This window comes from Prosopis cineraria, unplaced genomic scaffold (assembly GCF_029017545.1).
Source record: "Prosopis cineraria cultivar Desert tree isolate PC_DT_omini unplaced genomic scaffold, ASM2901754v1 PC4, whole genome shotgun sequence".
Classification (NCBI taxonomy): Eukaryota; Viridiplantae; Streptophyta; class Magnoliopsida; order Fabales; family Fabaceae; genus Prosopis; species Prosopis cineraria.
This window is the reverse complement of record NW_026555335.1, coordinates 4139102-4159987: the sequence shown is the minus strand read 5'-3', so window position 1 is coordinate 4159987 and position 20886 is coordinate 4139102. Positions and strand designations below refer to the sequence as shown.

General features: G+C 32.9%; 4 protein-coding genes and 1 pseudogene across 5 annotated transcripts; all 5 read right to left on the bottom strand.

Annotated features, from left to right (window-relative positions):
- Window positions 1-123: 123 nt before the first annotated feature.
- LOC129309436 (probable glutathione S-transferase) lies at window positions 124-1742 on the bottom strand. The gene is given in 3 exon segments (XM_054951014.1): window positions 124-798; window positions 1311-1420; window positions 1423-1742. Coding segments are annotated over 3 exon segments (678 nt in total). The 5' UTR covers window positions 1619-1742; the 3' UTR covers window positions 124-426.
- Window positions 1743-2911: 1169 nt separating this feature from the next.
- On the bottom strand, window positions 2912-5573 carry LOC129308366 (putative pentatricopeptide repeat-containing protein At3g25970; annotated as a pseudogene).
- A 710-nt stretch (window positions 5574-6283) lies between these two features.
- LOC129307669 (probable glycosyltransferase At3g07620) lies at window positions 6284-8192 on the bottom strand. Its single transcript, XM_054948526.1, has 3 exons — window positions 8058-8192; window positions 7279-7627; window positions 6284-7182 (listed from the first exon to the last, which is right to left on the bottom strand). Exons 2-3 carry the CDS (start codon window positions 7612-7614, stop codon window positions 6520-6522), a joined length of 999 nt encoding a protein of 332 aa, XP_054804501.1. The 5' UTR covers window positions 7615-7627; window positions 8058-8192; the 3' UTR covers window positions 6284-6519.
- Window positions 8193-11163: 2971 nt separating this feature from the next.
- LOC129309981 (NADH dehydrogenase [ubiquinone] 1 alpha subcomplex subunit 13-B-like) lies at window positions 11164-12274 on the bottom strand. Of its 2 annotated transcripts, none has more exons than XM_054951784.1 (3): window positions 11919-12274; window positions 11559-11630; window positions 11164-11459 (listed from the first exon to the last, which is right to left on the bottom strand). In XM_054951784.1, exons 1-3 carry the CDS (start codon window positions 12122-12124, stop codon window positions 11441-11443), a joined length of 297 nt encoding a protein of 98 aa, XP_054807759.1. In that variant the 5' UTR covers window positions 12125-12274; the 3' UTR covers window positions 11164-11440. The 2 variants fall into 2 exon arrangements, with proteins under 2 accessions (XP_054807759.1, XP_054807760.1); XM_054951785.1 differs by having other exon boundaries at window positions 11943-12274.
- A 3359-nt stretch (window positions 12275-15633) lies between these two features.
- LOC129308223 (NADH dehydrogenase [ubiquinone] 1 alpha subcomplex subunit 13-B) lies at window positions 15634-18863 on the bottom strand. Its single transcript, XM_054949278.1, has 3 exons — window positions 18517-18863; window positions 16125-16196; window positions 15634-16031 (listed from the first exon to the last, which is right to left on the bottom strand). The coding sequence occupies exons 1-3, from the start codon at window positions 18729-18731 to the stop codon at window positions 15887-15889; spliced, it is 432 nt and encodes a 143-aa protein (XP_054805253.1). The 5' UTR covers window positions 18732-18863; the 3' UTR covers window positions 15634-15886.
- Window positions 18864-20886: the final 2023 nt, after the last annotated feature.

Here is a 20886-nt window from a genome sequence, read left to right as displayed (position 1 = left end):
AATCACAATGACCGATAAGTATTTATAATCATAACATACACATTTTTCAATGTCAAAGTACTCATTGGCCAAAAAAAATGTCATAGTAATCATACATATTTTAATACCATGCGCAAAGCGATGTGACACAACGGAGAATTCATCTTTCCAGATAATTCTAAATTCATCAAACATTAGCCAACCAAACTCATGCCAGTTTGCTGCCTTTGCTTATCTTAGAATCAAATACAGACCACTAATTATTAGCAAGACTTTTGTAACAAAAACGATCTTTTTAATGTAGGCTACCGAACGGCCTCACTTGTAACGAGTGAGTGATAGACAGACATCTTATTATTGCAGAATTTATTTCACCATCACATTCTTCCTTCACAAGGTAGTAGAATAAACACTCTGTTTCTCTAAAACATGCGCTCACTTTCTACCTCATGACTTGAGTGATCCTGATATAGTTACTTCCCTACGCCATTGGAGATGGATCATAAGCTTCTCATAATTAGGAAGGTTATCTTTTATGACAGGGATCTGCTTGAATCTCTGAAGCCATGCTTGCAAGCGAGGCAAATTGCTTGCTTCTATCAGTTTTATTCCCACAATTTCCCCCAAACCTTCCAACCAGATTCCAAGAACTCCATATGATATGTCCACCAATCCAATGTTGTTGCCTCCAAAGAAATTCTTGTCCCCTAGGCCTTGATCCTCCAACACTTCAAGAGTTTCAAGGGCTTTCTGGATTGTGTTTGCTTTTTCTTGTTCATCCTCAAAAGCTTGAAAAAATGGCGCAGTGACTGATTTGATCTGCAAAACCAAATTTTGGAAAGAAAAATTAAAGAGTGACTAGGGCAAACATGATATATATCCCATTAGATGAGCTTGGTCACCTAATTTAATTAATTCAACTGTTGAAAAGTCGTCATATTAATGTTGCCGGGAGCTTTATTTCATAAGGAATCAAGGGCATGTTTAGACCGAGAAGAGTGAAAAGGAAGGAACATCCTAATTTAGACCTTTTATCCTTTATTTAGACGTACACAAGCATATTATTTTTCCTCCCTAATCATCCATCATTCTCAATCCAAACACTCTCTAAGGAAAATTTTTCAGATTTAAGCTCAATCAACTCAAATACATACCCTTTGATTCGACCTATTTCACCGTTGAGTACACTTACGAAATTCACGCGTCACGAATTAAAACATGGAAAACTCAATCTCTTCAAAGATTAAACTTTCCACGAAATTGCCCATCATTTATTAACTTTTGAGAATACAGAACATATAGTTGAAGAACAGAGATGGAGATAGGGTTACCACATCATCAGCATATTTAATCCAAAACCGAGCTACGGCCCTGTCATAGACATCTTTTGGCAGCAAAGGGGTGTCTGGCCAGGTTTCTTCGATGTATTCAAGAATCACAGGGACTCTGCAATGGCCTTGCCGCCATGGAGAAGCACAGGAACTTTCTTGTAAACTGGATTGGATTGAAGAAGCAGTTCACTCTTGTTGAACCTGTCTTGTTCTATGTAGTCGTAGCTGATCCCTTTAAGCTTCAAAGCCCATATCACTCTGTGAACATAAGGGCTGGACCAAAATCCCAGCAGCTTCACGTCTTCCATTGTTGGGATGCATATGAGAGCTAGTGCCCGGGATCTGTAATTTTAAGGACGAGAAGGTCATTTACCACTTATCAGTGGATAAGAAAATAATATTTTCGTAGCGGAGCAGAACAAAGTGACAGAAGAATAGATGATGATTTTAAAGTTTCCAATTGTCAAAGAAGGACGGCTATTTTGTCCTATCCATATCCTGATATCCCGAAAATGCATGCACTGATGTGCACTATTTTCTTGGGAGAACATCGTTTTGGCCTTCGAGGAAAAAAAATTGTACTTATGACTCATCGTATTCTAAAATTATTTTACAAGTTTAAAGGTACTTTTTACAAATATATTTTACAAAAACAGAACATAATTGTTCTTAATAAAACATTAAATTATTTATCAATAGATAATTATTTATTAATATATAAATATAAAGTTGGAAATTTGTGAACACCTAATTGTAACAATTTAAACCTGCTATTATAATGAATTTTAGTTCTAAAACATATAAAATCATAAATTTTATATTTTGACTTATAAGTAGATAAACATGTTCTTATAAATATACAAATTTTTATTGTAAATATATTAAGTTAGCCAAAAACGAACTTGTCAACCTTAAACAAAAATTTTACTATCAATAAATAATTACTTATTAATATGTGAACCTAAACTTATTATCATGATGAATCTTAATTTTAAATATATGAAGTCATATATTATAGGCTTTGACTTAAAACCTGTAATTGTAAATATTTAAATTTTAAATTGTAAATGTATTAAGTCGAACATGTTAACCCTAAACAAAAATTTTACTTTTAATAGGCAATTATTTATTAATATGTGAACTAAAGTTGTGCATTTTATGAACATGTAATTGTAAAAATCTAAACTTGTACTTATTACCTTTTCTTGTTAAGGACAATTGTGTCCCTTCTCTTTAAAACATATTTGTAAAAAAAGCTCCTAGACTTACTGAATAATTTCAAAATACATTAGACCAGTATAATTTTTATCTCTTGTGAGCTTTAGATGAGATTCTTCCTTTTTTTTTTTCATTTTATCAAACTCCTTGATAATTTTAATTGAGGTATCCTATGTTAAGTAATTCCTCAATCGTATTCATTTATGATGTCAATCATGATGTACGAAGCTCGCGCCAAATTTTAAAGCATACAAGCACATCCGTGATGGTAATGTTCGAAGCTGTAGTTGGCATATTGTGAAAGGAAAAGATCCATACCATCCTCGACCACAAATCCATTTTTATAGCATCTAGATTATGATCTACGAAGTTTATGATGACAGTCAAATCATTATAGAGCACATCCATGATGGTAAGAACATTACCAAGCGGTCCTGTGGTTGCCTTACCATGAAGCCCTTGTCAGCATCTTGCAAAAGGACAGTAGAATCCCATTCTTGGAAGTTGGCAATAAACCCAACAAACAAACTAGAGGATTCATTAGAACTTCCGATACAGCAGTCATCTAGATGATCGAAATATTGCAGTAATAGCATTTGATTGGAATTGCGACCCAACATTTTGATTTCCCCCATCAGTCCTTGTAACAGAAAGTATATCTCTTTATATTGAGGGTGAGAGTGATCTTCAGCATTGAAAGCATGCACTTTATTTTTCACTTTCTATCCAACTCCAACCAGGAACCTTCTTCACACCCCTTTCTCGCATCAGTCTTGTTATACTAGCCTTTTCATCCCACATCTTTAAGACTGCCATACATGTCAGAAAGTATAACATAAGTACAGTGCTCCTCGGGCTCTAAATCAAGCAAAAAAAACTTGCTATCTGGCTAGCTAAATCAATATCCCCAAAAGTTCTACAGGCATCTAATAAAGTCTTCCAAACCATTGTATCAGGTTTGAAAGGCATTGTTTCAACCAAAGCTTTAGCCTTCTCTAGAAGCCCCGCCCGGCCACTGAGATCGATTGCACAAGCATAGTGCTTCATTCGTGGTGGAATCCCAAAATCAGACTTTGCTGACACTAGAAATTTGCTTCCTTCTTCTACCATACCAGAGTGGCTTGCATGCTGTTAGAACTGCAACAAAGGTTATATGGCCAGGTTTCACCCTTTCTGTTTTTCATCAAGTTGAAGAGGTCAAGTGCGATCTTTCCTTGCCCATGTTGTGCAAGGACAAAGATGATGGAATTCCAAACAATTGCGTTATCTTTAGAAGTTGCTTCAAAGAATTTCCTAGCATCTTCAATGATCCTACATTTAGAAATGAACTACCAACATATTCATTGGAATCAAACCCTACTTTAATTGTCAAGACGTGAAACTGTTGACCCAACTGTAGTGTTGCTAAATCCGAGCATGATCTGACGTCAGTCAGAAGAGTATAGTGGTCAATTTCTATGGCCAGAGATCTCATCTGTACAAATAACTTCAAGGCATCTTCACTCAGACCAACTTGGGAGTATCCTGTCAAAATGGAGTTCCAAGTAACACTATCCTTGGGTTCAATGGAAATGAAAAATTTTAATGCATCTTCCATGCACCTATTATTTAGTTTCATATACATGGCGATCAAAGAATTAGAAATAGGCGCTGAATTTTCAAGTCCCGTTTTCATTACCAAATCATGTAAGGATTTTCCATGGTGTTTATGCACTTGCGAGGAACAAGCACTAATAAGTGTAAGTATAGATATCTAGTTCAAACCTAAGAAATTGCAAGTCAATGAAGATTTTGAATGCAAGATCTTCTCGTTCATGCAATAAGCAGCAAGCATAGAATTTCACATGACCAAATCTCAAAACCTAACAGCATAATCAAATACTGATAAGAGTCCGTTGAATTAAATTTTATTTAATTATTGTTATTTTGAATTTTCAATTATTTTTTAGAGATTTTAGAAGAGATTTATTCAGATATCTATTTATTTAGGTTTTATTTAGATATTTAGTTCTTAGAGATTTTATTCAAATATCTATTTATTTAGGTTTTATTTAGATATTTAATTCTTTAAATTTTATTCAATACTTTATATAGGTATATATTATAAAATTTTATTTAGTTTTATTTAATTATTTATTATCTAAATTTTATTCATTATTTTAAATTGTATTTAACATTACAAATATGTTTAGCAATTTAAAAACAATCATATCATAAATAAAACAAACTTTTAAGATTTTTAAATCTTTGAAAATTCTTCTAAGCTTCCCATTAAGGGTATGTTTGGTTCAAAGGAAGGGGCGGGAAGAGGAGGGAAGGGAGGGGGAAGGGGAGAGGAGCTCCCTCCCCCCAATTTGGAGGGGAGGCTTTGGAGGGGAGGGGAGGAAAAATTTTAAAAATTTCCCCTACCCTCCTCGTAACCAAAGGAGAGGAGGGAAGGGTCCCTCCCCTCCAACCAAACACACCCTAAGAGCCAACCAAACACACCCTAAGAGAAGTATGGAACGAAATCTTTATTTTATATCATCTTGATAGATTTATTTCTTTTATTTTCTTATATTAATTCCATGTTCTCTTATTGATATTATAAAGTTAAATTCTGATTTCATATGTTAATGAATATTTATTTTCTTTATTTCTCTCTCCCTATCTTAAATCCTATTGAATGCTCTTTCAGCATCTTGAGGAGAGCCACACTAAGAATATGCCGTGACAGTGGCAAACGGTGTTGGCCAATTCCAGTCCATGTTTTACTATTCTTACAATCTTGCAATCTAGCTGCATTGCCAACTGATATAATTCAGAATCATCAAGCAATGTTAAAAGTGGAGATATTGTGCCATCATCAAGATTCACACCGTCCTGTTCCATACATTTTAGTAGCCAGAATGCCATGCTATGATCACCAGCTAGATCATAACAAGCAATGAGTGAATTTCAAGATACATAGTTAGGTGCTGGCATGCATTGAAATACGTAGTAGCCAGAATGGTTCCATAGAATATGTCCAGCATGCCTATGGTGTCCCCACCAGAAACTCTCCATCCTTCACAGCTTGCTCTTCCACAATTTTCAGTACTTCAACCACCTCTCTTCTGCTCTTGTCTCGATTTTCTTCAAATTTCACTAGACAACTATCTTGACGTGTCTTTGGATGAAAATTAAGGCAGTCAAATCGAAAACATGTATCAGAATTTGAACTGAGACTTACCTTATCTGATATAAACTTCATCCAGAACCGAGATAAGGCTCTGTCATAAGCATCTTTAGGGAACAGCGGATTGTGCAGACAGACTTCTGCAATATATTCAAGGAAACAGGGGACTCAGAGATGGCTTTGTCGCCATGAAGAAGCACAGGGACTTTCCTGTGCACTGGATTGGACTTTCAAAAGTAGTTCGCTCTTGCTTGAAAGGTCTTCTTCAATGTATTCATACTTCCCTCCTTTCAACTTCGGAGTCCGTATTACCTTGTGAACAAACGGACTTGCCCAAAATCCCAGTAACTTCACTTCATCCATGGCTCGTAGGAGGAGGAGAAGGCCAGAAAGGTCTAGGGCATTGTAGGAGAATCATAATTATTAACAAGTATATAATTGGTGAAGTTGGAGTGAATCAAGAGCTGGTATGACTCATTTCTTTGAAGTTTGAATTTTCAAAAACGCTCAAGGACTACATCATTGAAAACTACGGATAACCAAAAGACCCGTGAAACTAGTCATTTCTTTCTTGACTTGTTTTTAGAAGCTACTAGATTTAAAAAACAAAGAAAGAAAGAAAGAGTTGAAAAACCAAAAATATGAAACTCTATTTTTGGACAAGAGACACAGAAAATGTTATTTACCTCCACTGGCAAAAGAAAAGGAAAAGAAAAACTTATCTCTATCGGAATTTATTTTCCTACACGCACAAAATTGAAGGTCAACCAATTATTTACCTCCACTGGCAAAAGAACGAGAAGCTATTCCTAAATATGACTACAAGATTGATGATTATATCACACGCACATTCAACCTTCTAAGCCAAATTGAATGAATAATCATGTGGAACACATCATATCTCCTGGGAGGATAGTTCACTACAAAATGTCTCTGAACCTTCTTAACATTTTCTTGCATTCTCAAATACTGTTCATGGGAGATAGCCATCAAGATTTCCTTAAGCCTTGGGATTTCACTCACTGAGATCTGTACAGAGAAGGAATCCCAGTTCAGAACATCACTGAAAGGAAGAACATACTGCTGTGAGATTATCACAGGCACACACTCTGCATAAATAGCCTCCACAATCCTTGGGCTTGCCACTTCAAACCCACTAGGGCAAAGGCAGTACTTGCTCTTCTTCATTGCCTCTTCGTATGAAAATCCTTCTGGAAGTGTCTCATAAACTAGCACATCTTTGTCTTCCTTCTCCTTCCAGTGCTGGAAAAGTGCTGGCCTGATTCTGCCATGCATTTTCCCAGCAAAGAAGGCCAATATTGTTCTGTTCCATGGAGGGTAGCCCCCAACAAGACCTGTCGTTTCTCCTGTTTTCAGGTTGATTTCTGGAAATGAAGCATCTTTCTTAGGGTTGAAATGCTCAGAGATGTTTGCATTGCAGAGCACTCTGATTGAGATGAAATATAGTTCCTTCACATACCATGTTGATCTTGGCCCCTATGCACGTAAACAACCATTTAAACTAATCTGAGTAATGAATTTTAGATTTTAGAGAAAGAGTGTATGCAAATTTAGGTGAGAAAGAAAGAATACCCAGTCATGGCAGGAAAGCATGAAATGGTCAGCTCCATAACTTCTATTCCAATATGGGTATTTGTGGGATACAATTCTGACATAATCTCCAATAGTTCTCCCCAGCACAGCTTTGTCTCGAATCACTGGATGAAACAAGTGCTGAAGGATCATCACAACACTGAAGGGAAGAAAGTAGACGTGTGCTTCATCTGGATTCTGAGTCTGAAACTGCCTATTAATCTCCAACGAGTTGATGAAAACTCCTTCCAAGGAATATATATCCTTGCAGGGCCCATGGTGGAATAATGGAGGCTCTCCTTCTTCGTACACATAGATTTTGAAGAGCTTCTCCATTAACAGGTAACTCCTACATGGTTTAATTATCAAATCTAAATCAATTGAGAACATTTTACGCATAAAATTCAAAAGAAATTAATCATGATGAGCACTACTGCTGTAGCATACTCATTCTTCCACGTATTAAATTTAAGTACACTTCTTCGTTGGGAAACACTACGATTACATTTTGATTAGAGAATATGATAAGGATATGCAAGTATTTTACTGTTTTAAACGGTATTAACACCAAGATCAATGTGTGGTGTGAATTAGACTTCCGGTTCCTCTGTTTTCTTTCATTTTCTTGAAACAAGAAGGCTTATTTTTCTCTTCTTTTCTTTTCTTTTTTCCCTTTCTTTGAAGTTTGAAGTTTAAACATATACCTGAGGATTTCTCTTTGGGATATACTACGAGATTTTAATCAAAATTAATCAATATATGAATAAAGTTCAGCGTACCTGTGAAAAGCATAGGCTTTTCTGTAAATGTTTCCTTGCGGGAAATAATATGAATCTTGAAGTTTTTTAGTGTCGTTAGGCCTAGAATTTATGGCTTCTCTTATCAGAGCTCTAGCTGTAGCAAGCTCACCTTCAAGCCTCTCCAGTTTTCTATCTCCTTCCTTTGTTCTTTTCGCCACATATTTATTCTCAATACTCTCTTTAGGATTCTGCAGAAACACACATACACCCTCATTAATAATAAGAAATCTAAGAAAGAAAGAAGAAAAGGCTATATAACATGACATACAGTGTGAAAGGGAGAAGGCAATGAGAAAGAGGAGGATTAAACAAAGAAAAGGTGAAGAAGCACAGAGATGGAAGAGAGAGACTAAGCATTTTGAAGCGTCTGAGTAATCAAGAGCAGCAAATGCAACAATGGCGGCCAAGGCAAAGAGAAGAAGAGCAGAGCGTAATTTGTTGAACTTCCACATCCTCATCAAGGCACAAGAAGAAGAAGAAGAAGTAATTTTGTTGTGACGCCAACTTATTACACTATAGGTGGCTTCAGTTACATGTAGTAATTAGTTTTTATTAGAGACTGCACCACCTCGTATCATGGGACCTTGTCCAAACATGTCGCTGTCATTGAAAAGGAAATAACATATCAGCATCAATAACCTCTTAAAAAAAACCAAATATAAACAAATACACATGTTAGGCTTAGACGTTTCATTCTACCCTGGAATAATCATACACAAGGCTTTTATATTCTGCTAAGAACTGAAAATAAGATCAGTGCTGGAATCAGAATCAGCCACATTGAGTGCATGCTTGAAGCCTCATTCCATAGCCATGGCTAATTCTAATTCGCTCCATTTCATAAGAAACAATGTCCTTTCAGGTTAAGGATGGAGTCATGGAGAATATGAGGCCAACCAAACTCTTCTATTCAAAAAAGAAACCAGTTACCAACAGGTTTTTTTTTTTTCCCCTTTTTTATTTTGGGGTGGATAAGGTCATCAACCTCATTTGAACTAGTGTTTGTACAGTTTGAGTTAGTCAATTCTTAAGATATTAACGTGGATTGTGAACCAATAAGTCAATTCTATGACAACAGATACTTCTCAAAATTAGTGAACTGTCTCGCAGTAAATGGGCATGAAATATTGGTCAATTGGTGTAAGTGAAACCTCCTTCTAACAAATCAATACTAGCATATTATAATTAAATTAATAATTTTTGATAATTTTTAAAACAATACTAAACGAATTACATTACTACAAAATAAGAAAAAACATTAAAATTCTTAATTGAAAGAGTCAAATACCTTGTGAGCATTGCCAGGATAAATTCAAGATCCAAATCGTTCTTTTAAAATCTTGTTCGTTACTCCTGAATAGAAATCATATATTAATCTATAAAAAAAATTAGAAAATAGTAGAGCTAAAGCCTAAAATCATTTTAAAAAAAACAGTAAAAACGGGTAAAGAACAAAATAGAGACTAAACAAAGATCTTTTCAAAAGCGAGCATGTTTATAGTGGAGAGAAGAGACCTTTAGAAAAGAAAAGGGATGGATCATAAAGAGACAAGTAGTTGAAGAATAAATCAAGAGAAGTGATTAGAATAAAAGATAAAAGGTAACTCTATAAATAGACTTAAAAAACGAGTGCAGTGGCTTAATAAATGGCATATAATTTTCCTTCAAAAATCGTTAATCGACATTTGACTAGTGCTCATTAAGATTCAATTTAATAGGGGAAAAAAGTAGTCTTTTAAGAATTATATGAGATATTAAACAGATATTAAAAATAAAAAATGTACACTTGCGCTTATATAAAATTAATATATATATATATATATATATTTTCCTTGTTTATTAATATATATATATACACACACTCCTTTAGTTTCATTTATAAGTCACTTTTAACATGTTTTACCAATACTAAAAAAAACTTAAAAACTCATTAGCTCTATCTTAAAATTTAATAAATTTTTAACTTTACCCCTTATTAAATATACATACTTTAATAATATATTTTCTCTCTTTAAAATTCAATGGAGGGTAAAAAAAATTTTGTTATGAAAATTAATAACGTGACTTATAAATAAGATTTAAAAAAATCATTTTCTCTCTGTCCTATAAATAGGACCAAAGGGAGTATATATTTTACACTTGATTAATCATCTTGTAATTACAATGCAATTATTTCCTCAATGACTAATTCATATGCATAAGTGATAATCTATCTATATATAATATGAAAACCCTAACAATATTACCTGCATATTTGATTTTTCACAAGCACTCTCCAAAATCTATTTGCATTTGTAAGAAGCATCAATTTGTTGGAATTATGAGAAAAGGAGTAGGTAGGTAGATGTATGTAAGTGTTCGTACTTAATCCCTTTCTAAAAAATTTGTTGGATTTAATAATAGTAGTATATCCCAAGCATAGGTCAAATGAACTTCTGGAGGTTAGCCAAACGTGTACATTTATATAAGTTTCAAGTGTCAAATACAACGAATCAAAAGTAGCAGTTAAGAATTTGAATCCTCTCCATGTAACAATACACGCCCGTTAAAAGAATGCTTCATTTTTGGATCACATGCAATGTTTGAGACTCGCGCTAATCTTCAATTGGATCCGCGAGGTCCTTGACAATAAGCAGAGCGATGAACTCGTGAGGTTTCATATTAGTATTTTGTTAATTAGGGAATTTTTGATAATTTAAATGATTTTATACTTTACTTTGAATTTGATTAGTTGTAATCAGTTTGTTTTTTAAATCTGGATAATTACATTATGCTCTGAATTTGAAATTTGCATCTGGAGTTGTAATCTTGAGAAGGAGAAGGAAGAACGAGGAAGGAGGACACACCAAAAAAAAAAAAATAATTAACCGAAGACATTTCACTTCTATTTTTTGTTTTTATCCAATAATTATATTTCTTTCAAATACTCTCTGTAACATATCAAATTGATTCAGTGTGATCTACATTCTATTCTATCTAAGATCAAACACCATTGAACACATTAAAAACCTGGAGGACCCCTTATTTTACCTACTAACATTAAACACCATCCAATTCGGATTCAAAATATATGTAGTGAAGATGCTGAAATAGAAATTTGACACCATAGCATTCAGAAAAGCAATTAGAAGAAGTCCGTATACATTATTGAATTTAGAAGCAAGAACACAAGTACCATGTAGAAAACAGCATACAGTAGACCCAAGTCTAGAAGGTGAACCGCAAAACATGGTCACCATACTTGAGGATGCAGCTAGCTCGACACTTGCTGGTGGCCATCATCCCTCGGAATCATGGACACTCAAACCAACTTTTCAGCCAGACACATCTTTCATCACTTCTGCCTCGTGCTCGATATGTTTTTACCACTCTGTAAAAAACCTAGAGAAAAGAATGCAGACGAATGTTCAATGATCCACACAAACAGATTTTTCTTCATCATAGATCATTCCGATATGAAGAAACATTTCACATACACACCTCGCATCCTCCCCAGATTGAAGAATGGGCAGTATGTAACAAGCAGCAGCATAATTTTCCTCTTCTAGTGCCCTAGATAAATTCAAATGTTTAAAAAAATCAGCTTTTTAACGCAGCGAGGAATATGGCCCTGAGGCAACAGTTAACAATTTTCTAATTTCAAATAACAAAACAATTAATTGGAGGCAACATGGAAGAAAGAAAGCCAGACTCGAAATAAACAATTTTCTAATTCCAAAAAACGCTTAAGAAAGAAAACCAGACTCATGAGGCAACACGTAACTGAACAATTATTTCAAAGAACAAAAGAAATAGAGTATAGAACGAAAATTGGAAAATAAATCAAAATTCACAACTCACAAGAAAGTGCAATTGAAAGCTGACCTTCGGGTCTTGATGCCCTGGGCCACCTTGCACATTCCCCACGAGAAAGCACCAAACGCAGTGAGGAATATGTCCATGGCACTAAGATCTTTGCTCGAGATTCGGCGAGCGAATCGGACTAGGGGAGGACCGTCCTTCAGGCTTGCCTTGTTGATTCTCTTCCTTATAATTGTCTCCGTCATCTTCGATCCTTCCCCATGGTTTCAATGTGATTATGAAGCTACGGATTCTGAAAATAAGGAAGAGGAAATCGAGTATTGCAATTCGCCCAAAAGCGCGAGAGTTCACTCGTAGGAACTGCGTGCCGCCAAGATTGATTGATTTCCAGAATTTTCGTCCTTATTTTTTTGGAACAGAAATCATTATTAATAAAATAAATAAATATTTAATTATTTATATATACAATTTAAAAAAAAATTCAACAAGGCGAACTTTGAATGCTTCAGTTTATAAGATAATTCTTGGCAAAATTACGTATGTAAATAAAATTCTTTAAATAATGAATGTAATAAAAAAGGAAGGGTCATACTAAAATGATATATTCCCTCCATTTAAAAGTATAAAGTATTTTTTAAAGAATTGAATGTTTAAAAATATAAGACATTTTTAATCTTTTGAGATATAATTATTATCTCTTTTTAAAAGTTCTCCTATTGATAATAACTTTGTATTTATTATAGGATATTCAATAGAAATAAATATGAAAAAATTGGGTTAGTTTGAAAGTAGGTAACTATTTTATTGAGGGTGAGATTCAGTTAAAAATATCTTACATTTTTAAATGAAGAGAGTATTTAATAAAATTTTATTTTTATCAAATTATTTTCTATTTTAAGATACCCAATCACCTCTAAAATTATATTATAAATTGAAAGGAATATAATCATCCAATCCTATTTATAAAATATATTTTAAAAGTAATTTTTAGTCCAAAATACAAGACATCTTATAATAACTAAACCACTTTTTTTTTCATTTTTTCCCTTCTTGATTAATATAAAGGTATTTGATATAGTTGTATTATTATTTAAGACTAATGGTAAAAATAAAAGTACATATTATTTTTTTATAATATCAAAAAAAATAATTTTTTTAAAATATATAAAATGCTTAAAAGGATTTTATAATAAAAATCAGAGGGAGTGTCATTTATAATGTTTGGTCCAACACAATAGCCATATTTGTTATTAGTAGTGAATATATATCAATAATTAAATGTCTGAATCATGTGAGTATTTTGGCCTACAAATACTATACTCCCTAGCTCTATTTATAAGGCAAAAAAAAAAATTTAGTTCTATTTATAAATTTTTTCATTGAAAAATTATTAAATTTTTAAATAGAATTAATGGGTTTTAAATTTTTTCTTAATTTTGATTAAACATGTTAAAAGTATCTTATAAATAAGATTAAAGGAGTAGATATCATTTTTTTTTTGGCCAAAATGTATATTCCATATGAAACCTAGGAAACATTAAGCATTTTATTCCTATATCATCAGTTTATCATTAAATTTTTATTTTTATCTTTTTTACTAATCAACAAATTATATATGAACTAACCATCGCTTTGCCGAAATAAAATAAATAAACTTTATCCATGAAAAAGGAAAAATGGGCAAAAATGCATTATTACTCCTGAAGCATTTTTGCAAGAACTGTGAACACCCCAAAAAATTTGTAAAGCAATATAGACAGAATGTTTCAAAATCATTTTGTCAATGTTTCGTTGAAAAAACAAAAAAGGAAGGTCTTATAGCCTGTATTATTAATTAAAAAAGAAAGGAGGGTGACACAGAAGGGTTAAAAAAGAAAATTGCCAACTATATAACAATGACAACAAACGTTTATATTATTAGAAGAGATTGACTATATAAATTACGAAATATTAATATATTATATTATTTATTAAATATTTAAAAATATTATTAATTAAAAGATTGTGTTTAAAAATTTTAAATTATTATGGTCACTAAAATCCAATATTTCAAAGAATACAGGAACCAAAAATGCGAACCCATGAGACTTCATCAATCATGAGTCATCACCAACTGCAAAAGCACCACAAAATCCGAAAAGAAAACCCCCAACTTATCGGGAAACTCGTGAGAGCCCACCCTTTGCCTCATCCAAGGGGCTTTGAACGGTCGGTGGACAACAAGGCAAGGAATCCCACGACAACGTGGATGATTCTCCAATATTAAAACATCTCTGAGGATTTGGAACTGAGTCATGACCGGCATCTTCTAATAAGTCATTATAGGACAAGTTGAAGTGCCTATTTGGATATAAAAAATAATCGATTATTTTGGGCATAACTATGATTTGAGTAAAAAATTCCCAAACATCCCCATTTGCTCATAATCAATTATTAAACTCAAAACCAAGTTCTGGCTTAAGCTGGGGGAGCAGCTTTTGAATTTCAATTCTACTGTTATGTGTATTTATTATTTGTCAGTAATATCCACATACCAAAGACGTCCTTGAACATTATTATCCTTTAGTAATGCCACGCTCTTTGGTTTTCTTTTTCGTGTAAACATTTGTTTCTGTGAAATATATGGCCTCGTGTCTTATATAAACATGCGCAAATTTTCAGATTTTATTTATTTATTCAATGCTAGGTATTACTTGATCAAGGTATTTTTTATACAAGGATGGTCATTAACTAGAGTAGAAAAATAGATGTGTTAACTATGTATTCAATTTTACCGTCATATGAATTTATTATTTATTTTTTACATGAATCCAATTATTAATATTCCTCCAACCAATTCGACAATTTTTCTCTAGCAAATGTATGCACAGCTCATCCTCCTCTCATCTCTTACTTCTGTTTTGCCATCTCAAACTCTCATTTTTGAGCCTCCTGCAACAATATGAGGTATAAAAGATTATTCTATTTTAAATATTTTTTAAATATAATTTTTATAATTAATTATGTATATGAGTTAAATAATATATTTTACTTGTTAAATAAAGTTAAACAAATTTAATAACATTATATACAGCTTTATCAATATTTTAATTTTTAAAAGCAATAACATTCATTGTAATTTGTATATCTAAAATTGATTTTAACTAAATCATCCAAACATTCTCAATTTTGTTAAAATTAATTTCAAAAAAATAATATTTAAATATAATCATGTTATAACATAATCAATTATAATTAAAATCAATCATCTTAATCAATTTTTTATAATTAGTTATACCTAACTAAAAAATCCAAAGAGGCCCTTTAAAGTTTATATAGAGTTGAGGTGATTTGAAAGAGGGAGGGAGGACTTCTCAATTCACTTGTGTGTTTTGAAGTTTTGTTGGGATAAAGGCTCCAGAGCAGTGGAGATTCATGATTGTGTGGATGTGGTTAACATTCTTGCCAAAGACAAATTACTCTCACATCCTCTCCAAGATATTATCCGAGATGTTATGCTCTTCCTTCGTAAGGACTGCCATGTATTCCACCTTTATCGCCATTATCTGTCTTTAATCCAGAAAGTAATTTTCCAGCAATCAAGCCGCAAGAATGTAAGACCACAGCATCCTTCGCTCCTTACATCGTCAATACATTTCTTCCCAGACTGTTTGCCCTGTCAAGTGACAACCTATTGTATGCAAGACTAGTTGACTAGATCGTCAAATAACCTCGGCAAAGGGGTTTGCTTACCCTGCTTATATTGACGGCGAGATGACACCATAAACACAGTTCCAATTCAAATTCAAAATATATCCTGTGAAGGGTTCAGATTATTCACACCAAGTTTAAGGTTCAAATCCCCATGCCCACCATATACTCAAATAAAAATCGAACTGTCATGGCATTTTGAAAAGCAATTACATGAGTTCCAGATACATTATTGGATTTGGAAACAGGAACACAAGTACCATGTAGGAAACAGCATCCGATAAACCAACTCTAGATGGTGACGCGTTAAAACATTTTCACCATACTTCAGGACGCAGCTCCCCACTTGCTGGGGGCACCCATCTCCCAGAGTTATAGACACTTTCACCAACTTTCCAGCCAGGCACATCCTTCATTACTTCCGCTTCGTACTCAAGGTATTTTTTCCACTCCCTAACAAATCTGGGGAAATAAAGTAGACGCATGTTTAATGCCCAACACAACTAATTTTTCTTCATCATAGATCATCCTGATACGAAGAAACATTTCACATACCTCTCGTCCTCTTCAGCTTGGAGAACAGGTAGTATCGCACAGCGAGCTGCAAATTTTTCCTCTTTTAGAGCCCTGGAAATTAAAATGTTTAGATAAATCAGTTTTAAGAGGGAAAAAAACTTGAATCCGATGCTTCTGGCATCACAGTGACACACACACGCATGCATGCATATATGGACCATTATTTCTGCACAGCCCCTCCCCCTTTTGTCCAAAAATAACAGAAGAGAAACTCCTGACTCACGAGGCAAGGAAAAAGAACATGGTAAAATCACCCAGGAATTCAAAATGGGAAGCAAATAACAGCTCTCCAGAAATTCACTTAAAATTGCAAACGGGATTGATAGAATAATATCTAGTGCTAGGAAAGCAATGATCATATTCCAACCTACCACACTGCAAAACACCCCAACATTACATACCATTTCTAACACCAATGTCTTGACAGATTTTCTATTAACCCAACAGTCTAAGTAAAGCAACTTCACAAAATAATATTAATCCATATCTTATTGAAATAAATTAAAAAGATAAATGTGAATAAAAAATAGCATGCTTTATTACCCAACGGTCAAATACGCTTATGGCTTTGAGGGAACCAAACTATTAACCAAATATCTAGATGGTTCAATTCTTTGTGTGAATTGTTTCAGGCCAAAGAAAAAAAGCTGGGGTGATTGTGTTTTTATAAACCAGTTGCATTTTGAAACACAGGTCACTATATAAAGTTGCAACAGAAAATATTATAGGATTAGATGTTGCGGAGTATGGACACTTCAAGAAAGTTGTATCCATGTCTAACACATGTTGAACCTCAATTCCTCAAGGACTTCATTTCATACAAATACTGGTATGGTAAATTGGAAAGCAAACCAGTTTATCTCTACATCCATGTCTAACATATACTGAACCTCAATTCATCAAGGACTTTATTTCATACAAATACTGTTATAGTAAATTGGAAACCAAACCAGTTAATCTCTATATCTATAATCTATAACTAGAGGAAGAAAAAGAAGGCAGGGTTGACACCCTCAACCTCCCTGTTAATCATGTGGTAAATGCATGAATTAACGATTTTAGAGTGGAATGAAATAGAATAATGTAACACCTATAACTAAAGGGAACAGAATGCCTCATGCCAACATTCTTGTTTCTTAGATTAAATGTGCAACTTTCAAATTTAAAAGGAAAATTACATATATTTTGAGAAAACTTACAGTTCATCATATAGTACATATTTTTTACAGTCACAGCAACTTTATAAGAACTTGAGGTTTTTCTTTTAAAAGCACTCAACAATTTTTAAAAGTAAAGTGCTCCAGGAGAAGCATCCTAAAAATGTGCCTTTATTATTAGTAAAAAGATAGCCAACAGCCTAAACAACAGCATCCTCAAATAAATCTTAAGGAAGTTCTTAACTAAAAATAATTTTTCCAAACTAATAATGTCCTAAAAAATCCAAGCACTCTAAAGCTTATGAGGAAAACGAGTCAGCATATCTACAAAGCATTAAAGAGATGCCCAATTAGGAATATGCTAGAAGCCACAGCATACTCAAATAGATCTTAAGAAAGTTCATACTAACCATCAGAGCCTCATTCATATCCAACATCAGAATTAATATACCATAGTAGTGCTGTTCTGTAAAAGATTCAAAGTCTATGAATGAAGATAAGATTTCCATCGTTTCCATCTTCTATATTCATCTTTATTCATTTCATCCCAGATTCTAAATGGTTTCTACTCATTTCTGCTTATTTCTATAATATTATCTATGCATTACTATTGAACCAAAGCCAAAGTCTGTACATCAGAAGCAATATTGCAGAAAGATGCTACGTCCTTTTATGATCATCCTTTGTCTGTAATGAGTCTATGTTTTAGGGCATTTTCCATCAGATGTCTACTGTTCGCCATTTCTCTAACCTTCAAGCGGTTCACAGGCATATTTCACACTGTTAAAATTGATGAAAACCCATCCTTCCCATCTCCCAAATTCCATTTCAACGATAACTAGAAATTCCATAGAACAGAAGAAAGAGAATTCTCAATTGGCATATTCCATAAAATGCGATAAGACGCCCACGTTTGTATAATTCGCTTCCAGGGAGTGAACAGAAAGCATTTCTGCAACTGTAATTATATACGAACTCTAACATTAACGACTCCGTTCATTAAAAAAAAAAACAAACAAACAAACAAAAAAACCCTGCCATAAACAATCGCATATCGGCATATGTCAACAAAAATCACCAAAAGCCTAAAAAAGGTCGTCGCATTCCTCCCCAATTCCTCGCACCCAATTCATAGAACAACAAATACAAGAAATCGTCAAATCGAAAATTGGAATACAGATCAAAATTCACAGGAAGTGCGATGGAGAGCTGACCTTCGAACCTTGTTGCCCTGGCCGACCTGGTACATTCCCCAAGAGAACGCACCGAACGCGGTGAGGAAAATGGCCATGGCGCTGGGACCTTTGTTTGGGATTCGGCGAGCGAATCGGACCGGGGCGAATCCTCCGGGAGGAGGACCATCTTGAAGAACCGGCATGTCCTTCACGCTGGCCATGCCGGGCTTCTTCCTTATCGTTGCCTCCGTCATCTTCGATCCTTCGCGATGGTTTCACAGTGATTTCTGAAGCCTAAGGCAGGTGAGATCGAGTATGGCTGCAAATTACCCTAGAGGGCACACTGGCGCGGATTGTGTCCCGCACTCCCGCTGCGTCGTTCCCCAATTTTTCTTTTTCAAAAAAAAAAAAAAATCATACTATTACAAGAAGCTTAGAACCTGTTTGAAATTTTTTTTATTTTATTATTTTAAAATTTGATATTTTACATAATATATTTTGAGAATAAAAAAATATTAAAAAAAGTATTTTTTTTTATTTTTTAAAATAATAATCATAAAAAATCTAAAAATTGTTTTCATTTTTTTATTCTTTAGGACAATATTTTCTTCTCCAAAATATTTTTTGAAACCACATTACCAAACAGATTTTTTTATGTTCTTGTTTTGAGAAATAAAAAACTATTCTCAGAATAGATTTCCAAACAGACCATTACATTTTACACTGTAGCCTCGTATGGAAGAAAATTATGAGTAAGTTTTACAAACCAAACTTATTTATATATAAGTTTAGGAAAATTTAAATGTCAAACATTTTGCCCACCTAAATCTGAATGAATTAGACTCGACACATATGGTTTTGTTAACATTTAGAGGAATTATCAAAGATGATAAAGAAAATTGGATTAAGAATTTTTCAAATATCTAGAATATTAACCTAGCACAGCAGCATAACTAATGAGAACTTTTACAAGTCTTATAACCTTTGCTAGAATGTGAACTTGCCCAAAGTCAATGTCCACTCTGATTATTCTGATTCAATAGAGACATTATTACTCATTAAACGCTCTTATTCTAAGAGTCATCCATCATCGAATACTATCAAAAAAAATCAGAGAACTTATCAGGAGAGATTGGATAGTCACCTTTGATCACGTTTACAGAGAAGCAAATAAATGTGCTAACCTCTTAGCCCACCAATCAACTTTTGATACCTTCGATATCACATTTTTTATGTTCCTCCGTGTGACTATAATGACTTTATGACTTTAGATATGATTAGATCTTAGTCTCTTTATACGACTTTATCGTGGCTTTGTAATAAAAAAAATGTCAACCATTTCCTTTAAGACTTTAGTGTAATGTAAAATTAGAGTGTAAATATAATAACATTCCTATTAAAAATATATTATATTAATTAAATAATTTATAACTATTTCATCAATGATTTACAAATATCACTTTAATTTTTTACAACTATAACTCCACGCATTCAACAATTAAACTGATTATATGTTACAACTTTAACATTAATTATTTACAACTATCTCATCAGTAATTTACAACTATCATTTTAACATATTACTTCTCACATTTAATAGTTAAATCAATCATACATTGCTAATAAAGTTTAATATTGATTATTTACAACTACCTCATCGATGATTTAAAACTACTGTTTCAATATTTTATAACTATAATTTTACATATATAATAGTTAAATGAATTTATTAACAAATTTTAATACTAATTATTTATAATTGCTTCATTAATAATTTACAATTATTACTTCAAATTTTTTAAACTTGTAACTTTACATATCAATTAGTTAAACCACTAATGCATTACAAGTTTAATATTAATTATATACAACTATTGCATATATAATTTATAATTATTACTTTAATAGTTTACAGTTGTAACTTTATATATCTAACAGTTAAATCGATCGTACATTACTAACAAGTTTAACATGGAGTATTTACAACTATCTTATCAATAATTTATAATTGTAATTTCATAAATCTAATAGTTAAACTGATTACGAGTTTTCAATAATTATAGGATTGCGTAAACATTAGATACGAGATTGGTTTGTTATGAGCAATTAGTATAAACTTTATTGTAACATATAGTCAGTTTAACTATTAAATATGTAAAGTTATAATTATAAAATTTTGAAATGATAGTTTTAAATCACTAATAAAGTAGTTGTGAATAGTTAGTATAAAATTTTATTAGTAATGCATGATCGGTTTAACCATTGGACATGTGAAATTATAGTTGTAAAATGTTAGAGTGATATTGAAAATTACTAATGAGGTAGTTGGATACAATTTAATATTAAACTTATAACATATGATTAGTTTAACTATTGGTTGCACGAAATTACAGTTGTAAAAAGTTGAAG

What these genes read in the sequence shown, in the direction of transcription:
- LOC129308223 (XM_054949278.1), bottom strand. Translation starts at nt 18,731, where the DNA reads ATGACGGAGGCAACGATAAGGAAGAAGCCCGGCATGGCCAGCGTGAAG. An exon ending in CAGGGCAACAAGGTTCGAAG is followed by an intron (nt 16,197 to 18,516) that starts GTCAGCTCTCCA and finishes TTTAATTTCCAG; the next exon opens with GGCTCTAAAAGAGGAAAAAT. An exon ending in CAAGCTGAAGAGGACGAGAG is followed by an intron (nt 16,032 to 16,124) that starts GTATGTGAAATG and finishes TTATTTCCCCAG; the next exon opens with ATTTGTTAGGGAGTGGAAAA.
- LOC129309981 (XM_054951784.1), bottom strand. Translation starts at nt 12,124, where the DNA reads ATGACGGAGACAATTATAAGGAAGAGAATCAACAAGGCAAGCCTGAAG. An exon ending in GCTTTCAATTGCACTTTCTT is followed by an intron (nt 11,631 to 11,918) that starts GTGAGTTGTGAA and finishes GAATTTATCTAG; the next exon opens with GGCACTAGAAGAGGAAAATT.
- LOC129307669 (XM_054948526.1), bottom strand. Translation starts at nt 7,614, where the DNA reads ATGGAGAAGCTCTTCAAAATCTATGTGTACGAAGAAGGAGAGCCTCCA. An exon ending in TGCTTTCCTGCCATGACTGG is followed by an intron (nt 7,183 to 7,278) that starts GTATTCTTTCTT and finishes TTACGTGCATAG; the next exon opens with GGGCCAAGATCAACATGGTA.